The sequence below is a fragment of the Adiantum capillus-veneris genome, chromosome 15, assembly GCF_014529385.1.
Source record: "Adiantum capillus-veneris isolate H3 chromosome 15, ASM1452938v2, whole genome shotgun sequence".
NCBI lineage: Eukaryota > Viridiplantae > Streptophyta > Polypodiopsida > Polypodiales > Pteridaceae > Adiantum > Adiantum capillus-veneris.
Genome location: NC_140945.1, coordinates 44,866,569 through 44,875,314, shown reverse-complemented (window position 1 = coordinate 44,875,314; position 8,746 = coordinate 44,866,569). Strand labels below are relative to the sequence as shown.

The 8,746-nt window shown below is 42.8% G+C and overlaps 1 protein-coding gene across 1 annotated transcript; it reads left to right on the top strand.

The window, feature by feature from the left end:
• The first annotated feature begins 258 nt into the window (after nucleotides 1-258).
• Nucleotides 259-2,076, top strand: LOC147440602 (large ribosomal subunit protein eL36z-like). Its single transcript, XM_086530314.1, has 3 exons — nucleotides 259-416; nucleotides 502-701; nucleotides 1,710-2,076. Exons 1-3 carry the CDS (start codon nucleotides 315-317, stop codon nucleotides 1,738-1,740), a joined length of 333 nt encoding a protein of 110 aa, XP_086386440.1. The 5' UTR covers nucleotides 259-314; the 3' UTR covers nucleotides 1,741-2,076.
• The last annotated feature ends 6,670 nt before the right edge of the window (nucleotides 2,077-8,746 follow it).

Below are 8,746 nucleotides of genomic sequence, written 5' to 3'. Positions count from 1 at the left end.
GTAGTTTTTCATAAGAAAATTGATTGTCTATCAATACAAGATGCTAAAACTTGAATTTGAGTTGGTTATGTAGGCTTCGGAGATGAATTGCTTCGTTATTTTTAGACATGACAAATTACATGCTAAGCACTCAAAAACGGATCTCAATTGTCACAAAGATTATTTGAACAATCCAACCAAAATATATATAAGGGCATTTTGGGAATTTTTTAAATTTGAGGGGTATTTTGGGATTTTCCACAAATTAGAAGGGTATTTTCCCAAAAGGGTTCTTTCTCTGAGTCTGGACGGTCTGCTGTATCAGCGACGAAGCGATGGCTCCTACAGCACCGAAGAGCGGGCTTGCGGTAGGCTCCAACAAGGGCCACGTCGTCACCAAGCGCGAGCTTCCTGCCCGTCCTTCCTCTCGAAAGGGGGTTAGTTCTCTGCGTATGTTTGTGTCTCTGCCTCCATTGTTTTTACTCGCCATTTGACTCGTTATCTCTTTCTTCGTTTCTACAGAAAACTGGAACGAGAACCTCCTTTGTGAGGAAGTTGATCCGAGAAGTCGTAGGGCTAGCACCTTACGAGAAGCGTATAACTGAGCTTCTGAAGGTCGGAAAGGACAAGAGAGCTCTGAAGGTTGCAAAGAGGAGGCTTGGAACACACCTGAGGGCCAAGAAGAAGCGTGAGGAGATGTCTGCCACTCTACGGAAGACAAGGTTTGTGAAGACTTGCTACACACTAGTTTGACGTAACATACGGAGTGCATTAGTTCCTGACATTTTCGGCAATCACGCAATGGTCTGTGCATACACAGCTGCATGGGTTTTTGTATATTGCCTGCAATACTTGGCTGATTGATCTCATCACCTCTGCAAGTTTGTATGCATTTGATATGGACTGGTGAGAGTATACAAATGTCAGATGTGATCTTCCCACTTTATTGGAGCAATACTGAAGTGTGTGAATCATGTGAGCTATGTACGCTCAGGAGTGCACAGGATCAGGTGTTTGTAATGCGGAGTGGGGCTAGAGTCCATTATATGACTGTAAACATTTCACGCAAGCAGGTAGGGCCTATTCCCTCGATTGACTGTCTACCTAGCCTGGAGCGTCTTCTTGTAAAATCACATGAGGATCGCCAACACACATGAGGCTTAAATTAGCCTCCACCATCGGGGTTTGTGGTGGGATTTGCGTGATCCTCGGGTTAGGTTTTTGTTTGGATCCTCATGCATAGTGAAGCTGGTGTGCTTGTTTTTTTCTAGTGAGTGCCCATAGTGTACCTTGAGTTGTATATAAATTGCCACTTTCTGATTATTTGTGCTGGTGGTGGTTTGGAGTAGGATGCACTACCGCTGGCCCTGTGTAGTTTTGCAAGTCACTTAGAAGTGGGTGTGTTATCTAGAAGTCCTAATATTCATGGGTACAGATTAGAAGGTTTCTTTTGATTTGGATTGGGTTATTTCCACCACGGAGGTGCTTGTTTGACCATATGATATGCGGCCCAAGGAGTGTGCTTTTGTTACGCTATATTTCAACGCGGTTTCCAGATAATTTTGGTTTTTCTCAATTATTGTATGGAAGTTCTTATTTTGCTATTGTTTTGCATTAGTTTGGTGAGTGGTCACCAGGGTTAGGTTGGAGGGTGGGTGTGTTTTTTGGCGTCCATGTCTTATGCTTGTAGAGATGCAGTTTCTTTCTCTGATTTGTCTCTTCTATTGCAGATCTGCTGGTGGCGCTGAAAAGAAGAAGTGATGAAGATTGGAATCGATTTTACTTTCGAAAGATTTTGTAGCTGAGTAGCCCTAGCCTTTTTGTGCGGCTGGACTTGAAAATGTTATAGTTTGAGAATCATTACACTTGCATTGCTTTGTCATTGACTGCATTGGAATGAGAACTTTTAAGCCGCATTCATGCATGGAGGCCCTACGGTCTCATCTTTTAATAATAGTTAGTGATAGTACCATCCTATAACCTCTTTGCTGTGAGCTTATTGGATTCATGGTTGAAGTCCTTCACGCTGGTCAGAGTGCCTTTTGGTCGTCTCGCACAGCAATAGGCAATATTCAACTGGATTTGTGCGGACCTCAATCTGCTTCTCTCAGGGTTTGAAGTTTGAGTGGTGATGAGAAAGCACAATGTGGAATCGTCACTCATGAAATTGATAGCACAGTTGGTGATGTTTCGCATTGTGCCTTGTTCTGATGTGATGTGTGTTTATATCAAATGAATTGAGCAGACTTGATGATGGCAACTTTTTCTTGTGGATTCTATCAAGTTAGCGACTGTAAGTACATGTCGAAATGGTATCATGGAATGATTGCCCAACTTTTTCCTCATTTTGAACTTGCTCATGAAAAAATGGTATCATAGAACTTTTTAAACTTGTGCAAAACATGCCTTTCTGAAGTTGGATGGATATTCATTTTGTAGGTGAGAGAGTTGATAGCTTTAGGACGGTCTTTAACCAGTTTTCAAGGTATCAGTAGTTTGGTCAGATAGTCTGCCTGGCATCTGTGGAGTTATGACTGAAACTCAGTATGCAGATCTTTGTATTGATGTATTGCTCGTGTATGTGTATGTGTACGTGTATGTGTGTGTGCGCGATTGTGTGGGGTGTGGGTGTGTGTGTGCGCGTTTGTGTGGGGTGTGGGTGCGTGTGCGCGTTTGTGTGTGCTTGTTTGTTTGATCACTTTGATCCTTGTTCACCAGAGATGCATGCGATGGGGCTTCGTAGAAGTTCCATGTTCCGACTTGAGCTGCGATGCCTATATCCCACAAGCTTTCAGCAAGTCTACTGTGTTTTAGTTATATGCTCTTGTGTGGAATCAAATCGATTATTTGTTTATAGTGCTTTTTTGAAGACCAGATATGAACCCTGGGGGATTCACTTATATTTAGGGGGGGGATGTCCATTGCGTGCAATCATATGGGAAACTTGTAGCACTAACCCAACCACTAATCTACAAATTCTAAAGAACTCATGTACTTCCCTTTCTACGGTGCTTATAGAGTCAATTTGACCCCCTCCGGAATATATATACAGGTTGTAACAATTGTCATTTTTTGAGATTTTGTTAGTTTTCTTTGTACATTAACACTAATTTCATATTTTTGATAGCTTCCTTTGTACCTTGACTAATTTAAAAATATTGTTATTTTTAGATAGCGTCTTCTTTGTACATAGTTAGAAATTTCGAGTTGACACTACTTTCAAAATCTCACTAGGTACGATGGGGAGCAACAATAAGAGAGAGGGGAAGCGTGATGTTTCCAAGGAGATTCTGTGTTTTGTATGCCTCCTAAACAATTAAAAAGGGTGAAATGGTCCCTTACGGCAAGGAAAACTTCTTTATTTGGGTCAGCTTGTGCTTGTAGAATTGTAGCAAATGTTCTCTACAGATAATTTTGCAATAATCTCATCATTGCAACCAAAATCCACCCTAGCAAGCAACATTTTTGATAAAGGATTCTACAAAGGAACCTCGATAATCTTCATTCCCAACTTACCTTAGTGAAGTGCAACAAGTGGAGGCAACCCCTAGCGGTTGTGCTAGGAAGCCAAGCAAGATGCATCTTGTTGATAGATTGAATCCGTGTTTTGTTGCCCATGCACAGCTTGTGACAACACCACTACAAGCTTGATAGTCAGCAAAACCGACGTACCCAAAAAGATTGCATTGTTGCTACTAAATGATAGTATCACGTTGAATATAGACTAGGGGACTACCATTGCCTCTACCTTAGTGAGTAGGGTAGTCCCATCCGCAATTGTACTTTGTCGCTTGTGAGTTATCAATTAACACGCGATCAGTCTTAGAGTGCAATGTGCATAGATTTTCGTGATGAGTCATTAGAGAAATGTTGTAACTCTGACTTGTAAGCAATAACTGAAATGTGATGATTGCATGACGAGCCTAAGAGTCTAAGAGAGGGAGTGGATGGCTATTTGACTGTAGGAGATGACCCTTCTTTCTTGTTGTGGATGTACTAGTACCCAGTGCCCTCTCTCTCTCTCTCTCTCTCTCTCTCTCTCTCTCTTTGTGTGCACAACCCACACAACCACTTTGCTACAGGCGCAGTTGTTCCTCTCAGCCTCAGGAAGACCCCTCCCCTCCATAGCGTATACGGTTCCCTTATAAAAGTCAATAGACATTTATTTATCTAAATAGCCTTGGACATATCTAGAATGTGATGAGGAGTTTTGACACTCGTCATCTTTAGAATATCTTTGATGAGATTGCTCTCTTGCTTCTTTTAATCCTTTGGTGTGCCTTGGAAACTACAAGTGATGACATGCTCATGCTTCTTGCTTCAAGCTGTTATTATTTGATAGATAAAGAAAGGTGGAGATGCAAGAGAGAGAGAGAGAGAGAGAGAGACTTGGTGCGTGTGAGGCGAGGGATGGGCATCGATAATTGATGATGAAGACCCGCCCCCCTCCCTCTTTTGGAGTTTCCCACGCATGGCCCGCAAACAGAGCCAAAGTTATACAAATTCAAAGATAGTAACAACTAGTATGTTGATTTTTTTTGAATTAAAAAAAATAAAGGCAAGTTTTTCATGTACATGATGATGAGGGTGATGCCCATTGTCTAGTGCCGACTTTCAAGCTTGCTTTTGTTAAGGCCCTTGTTTGTCGATGCTTCTGAGTACGCTTACATTAGTTCTTATGAAGCTTTCCTGTAGCACCACGTGTCGATACGTGGAGCTACAAGCAACTCTGCAAAGGGCTTAAAGCCCTATTGAAGATTCCTATAGCGCCATGTGCTAACACGTGGCACTACATGCAGCTTCATAAATATGTAGCTTCACAAAGTGCTTAAATTAGCCCCTTTCAAGCTTCCTATAGCACAACGTGTCAGCACGTGGTGTTATAGGTAGCTCCACGAAGCGCTTAAATTAGCCCCATTTGAAGCTTCCTATAGCACTACGTGCCGATACGTGGTGCTACAAGCATCTCCATAAAGCAATTAGCCCCTATGAAGCTTCCTATAGCACCACGTGTTGATGCATGATGTCATACTAAAGCGCTTAAATTAGTCCTTATGAAGCTTTCTATAGCACCACATGCCGACATGTCGTAGTACAAACAACTTCTCAAATGGCTTAAAGCCCCTATGAAGCTTCTTATAGCACCACACGCTAATATGTGGTGCTATAAGTAGCTCTGCAAAATGCTTAAAGCACCTATGATGCTTCTTATAGCACCATGTGTCGACATGTGGTGCTACAGGTGTCCTAGCCTTCCAGACTTGAAGTAATAAAATTTAGCATTTTGTGTAAAAATTAGGAGCGCTTTGTTTTTCATCACCTTCTCTCCTAAGAACATAATGTTCTTGAAAAACTTTATCTTCTAGGTCTTTTGAATCCATTTGCAAATCTTCCCTGCTAGGCTACAAACCGCCGGGTACTCCTTGAATAAGTGAGGAAGGTCTCTCACTTACTGTTTTGCACCCTGAGCATCTATCTAAGCCATTACCTCTCGTTAGAATCTTTATGCCTGTCGACAAAGCCCGCCATAGAACCTCCCACAAAAGGATCTTCATCGAAAGCGGCCATTGTGGGATCTAGATGTTATTCGTCGCTATCGCCACCCATCTTGATTCCGACCATTGCTTTCCTCACTGTTTGTTGAGAGAGAACTAGTGAGTCCTAATCATTAGTGTGGTAGATATCCTTGGTTTGCAGTTTGAAGAAACGCATGCCCTTGGGCCACCGTTAGGCTGTCCACTTGAACTTGGACTCACATCTAGGCAACAAGTCCTTCTTCATCCCTGCTGATTAGCAATATTTTGATACCATTAAGGTGGAACTGGGTAGCCAATTGGTATGTTCCTTTCCAACTTTTGTTATTGCTATCCCAAAAATGGGCTAGTAGTCTAAGTCCTTTGTTATTGACCTCTTTGGCAATTTCTCTCCAAAAGTGGGTTCAATACGATGCTCCCTGCTTAAGAGAGCCAAGGGAACCAGTGAGTTATGCAGCTTTGAAAATACCTTGTTAGCTCTCCTCACTCCAAAGTCTCCCTTGCTCTAGTACACTTTCGTACCAGCTTGCTCGTTGTGCCTGTAGACGGCTGGATAGTTCACTATGTGGGAACGTCTTCTTAGAAGATGGGCAGCGAATTACTTAGTAATTACTATGGTAATTACTACACTAAACCCGAAGTGTATAAATAGGGCCCATTACATTGTAATCGGGTTGGCAGTTATTATCATTTGGGTTAGTTCCTTGGCTATACTTCTACATGAGAATCATTGGCAGTATTGTCGGCTGTACTTTCTCTCTGTAAATCATATTTGCTGTAATCTTGATCTGTAATCCCAATCATGGCATATATTTCAGTTATACTTACTTCTCGTCCAGTCTTATGAATCTGAATCTGAATCTGAACCTTCTTTCCAGTACATAAGTCTGATTCTTATTTCAGTATCCACATTCCAGTCTAGTCTCTGATTCCTGTCCAGTCTGCTGTCTGAAATCTTCCCACACTAGTAGCTAAAATCTTCCAACACTAGAATTAGCTATCTCAAGAGATCAGCTCTAATTCCATTTTGGCGATCACAGTGGCTAGAGCTGAAGCTCGTTGACTGAAAGACTCTTCTCCCAGTTCGAAGTTTTCAGCAATGGCACCAAAATCCAATCGAGGCCGAAAATCAACCATTCGTGTTGACTCCATTTCTGAGGAGTCAAGAAGAGAGTCTGACCCCAAGCAAGAGAAGATGACTGACACTGAGGCTCATGAGGAGCATAGCCAGGCTGATGAGGCGCATGACTCACAACACTCAAGTCATTCTCGACGCCGACGGGCAGAACAGGAAGCACGGAAGGCAAAGAGTTCCAAGAGTTCTCGATCTCGGCAAAGCGATGAGGATACCAAGGGCAGTAAGGGAAGTCACCGTACTTTTAACAGACAAACCAGAGAAGACACTGACACTGAGACAGAGACAGAGATTGATTGGGATGCTGACACTGAAAATTGTAAGAAGGCTCCCAAACGTCATTCTGAATGTAAGAGGAGAAGTGGCAGGATCAGTAGTAATCGAAATGATTACACAGCTTCCCTGAAGATTTCCTTTCCAATATTCAAGGGGGGGAAAAAGGATGATCCGGATGTTCACATACAAGCTTTCGAGCAGTATGATGAACTAAAAAACATTGATGAAGATGATTGGGGGGAATATTTTCCACAAACCTTGAAGGAAGCAGCGAGGAAATGGTATTACCATTACCCTGCATGCCAGCTGAGATCATATAACAAATTTCTTAAGGCCTTTAGGTTGGAATATTTCGACAATAGAGGGGACGAAGATATTCTCTGTGAATTAGATAAGATCAAACAGAGGAATTTGTTAGTCCACAGCTATGTGGAAAAGATAAAGGAGTTAACCAGGCAGTTGCAAGAACCGCCATCTGAGAAGAGATTGAGGGCATGGTTCTTGAATGGGTTCAGAAGCAAGAAGCTTAGGGAACAAGAGGTACCAACCCCTACAAAAAAGTTCAATGATCTGGTCCAAAGGGCATTAAAGCTGGAACAGCAGGCTAAGAAGGAAAAGAGCCACAAGAAGCGAAGGACTAGTAGCAGTGGCTCTGCTACTGAAACTTCTGATTCTAGTGAAATGTCCAGTAGCTCCGAGAGCATCTCTAATGAACGAGCAAAGGAGAAATCAAAGAAGGGATCATGGACCAAGAAAATTGAAGAGATGGCTAGGCAGATTGCCGAAATTAGCCACACAAGACAGCCAGTCCGAAAGATGGAGACTTGGTGTTCAAGATGCAAATCCAAGGACCATATCTCCACTGAATGTCCACAATGTACCTACTGCAAGGCCTTTGGTCACCTATGGAATAATTGTGGCATCAGAATTCACCACTTTAAGAAAGGAAAGGATGTCAAGGACGTGGCAGATACCAACCAGGAATGGGCAGAGGCAGAGGAAGAGGCAATTTTTAGAACAGGAGCATGAATTGCTATACTTGTGGAAAGTATGGTCATTTTGCAGCCCAATGTCCAGATGCACCTGTAACGACTACTATTGAGGCTAAGGCACCAGAGCCAGTCCCAGTCAGGGTAGTGTCAATCTTAAGAGCAGCAAGTGGGCTCAACAAAGAGAAGTTTGGAAGGCTAAAGGTAAAGAGAAGGTGGTAGATGAGTGGCAAGAGCAGAGGGAACTAGCAGCTAAAATCACGGAGGATTTAGCTAAGAAGCTGCCAGAGTAGCCAGAAAGTTCCGAAGCTAGAGTCATTCAGAGGATACCAGCCCAATCGACTGATAAAGATCAGTCAGTACCGGCCATGACCGAGACCATGCTGGCTGTGGTACATGGACTAGCTGATAAAATGGGAGTGGATGGAAAGAGTGGAAGCACTGCAGAAGAAGAATGGCAGTGTGAAGATACCAGCTCTTCAAGCTTTGACAATTAGTCTGACCAAGAGAGAGAAGAAATTCAGGTGAAAATTTTTGATAGAATCCAGAAGCTGACTGTAGAGCTGGAGGATATAAGAAAAACCTTGCCTGAGGTGGCCAATTTTATCAGACAACACAGGAAAACTGAGGCAGAGGCCAGAACAGTGGACCTGACGGCTGTTCGAGATGATGAAGTTCCACTTATTCAGGTAGACTACAAGGTCAGGAAGCAGTGGGAACCTCTCTCAAGCGTTATCCTGGATGGAGGGGCAGGAGCCAACATACTGGGAGCCCATCTTCAGCAAAGAATGGGTATCACTAATATGAGACCAACACCATTCAAAGTAAGAATG

What these genes read in the sequence shown, in the direction of transcription:
- LOC147440602 (XM_086530314.1), top strand. Translation starts at nt 315, where the DNA reads ATGGCTCCTACAGCACCGAAGAGCGGGCTTGCGGTAGGCTCCAACAAG. An exon ending in GTCCTTCCTCTCGAAAGGGG is followed by an intron (nt 417 to 501) that starts GTTAGTTCTCTG and finishes TCGTTTCTACAG; the next exon opens with AAAACTGGAACGAGAACCTC. An exon ending in GCCACTCTACGGAAGACAAG is followed by an intron (nt 702 to 1,709) that starts GTTTGTGAAGAC and finishes CTTCTATTGCAG; the next exon opens with ATCTGCTGGTGGCGCTGAAA.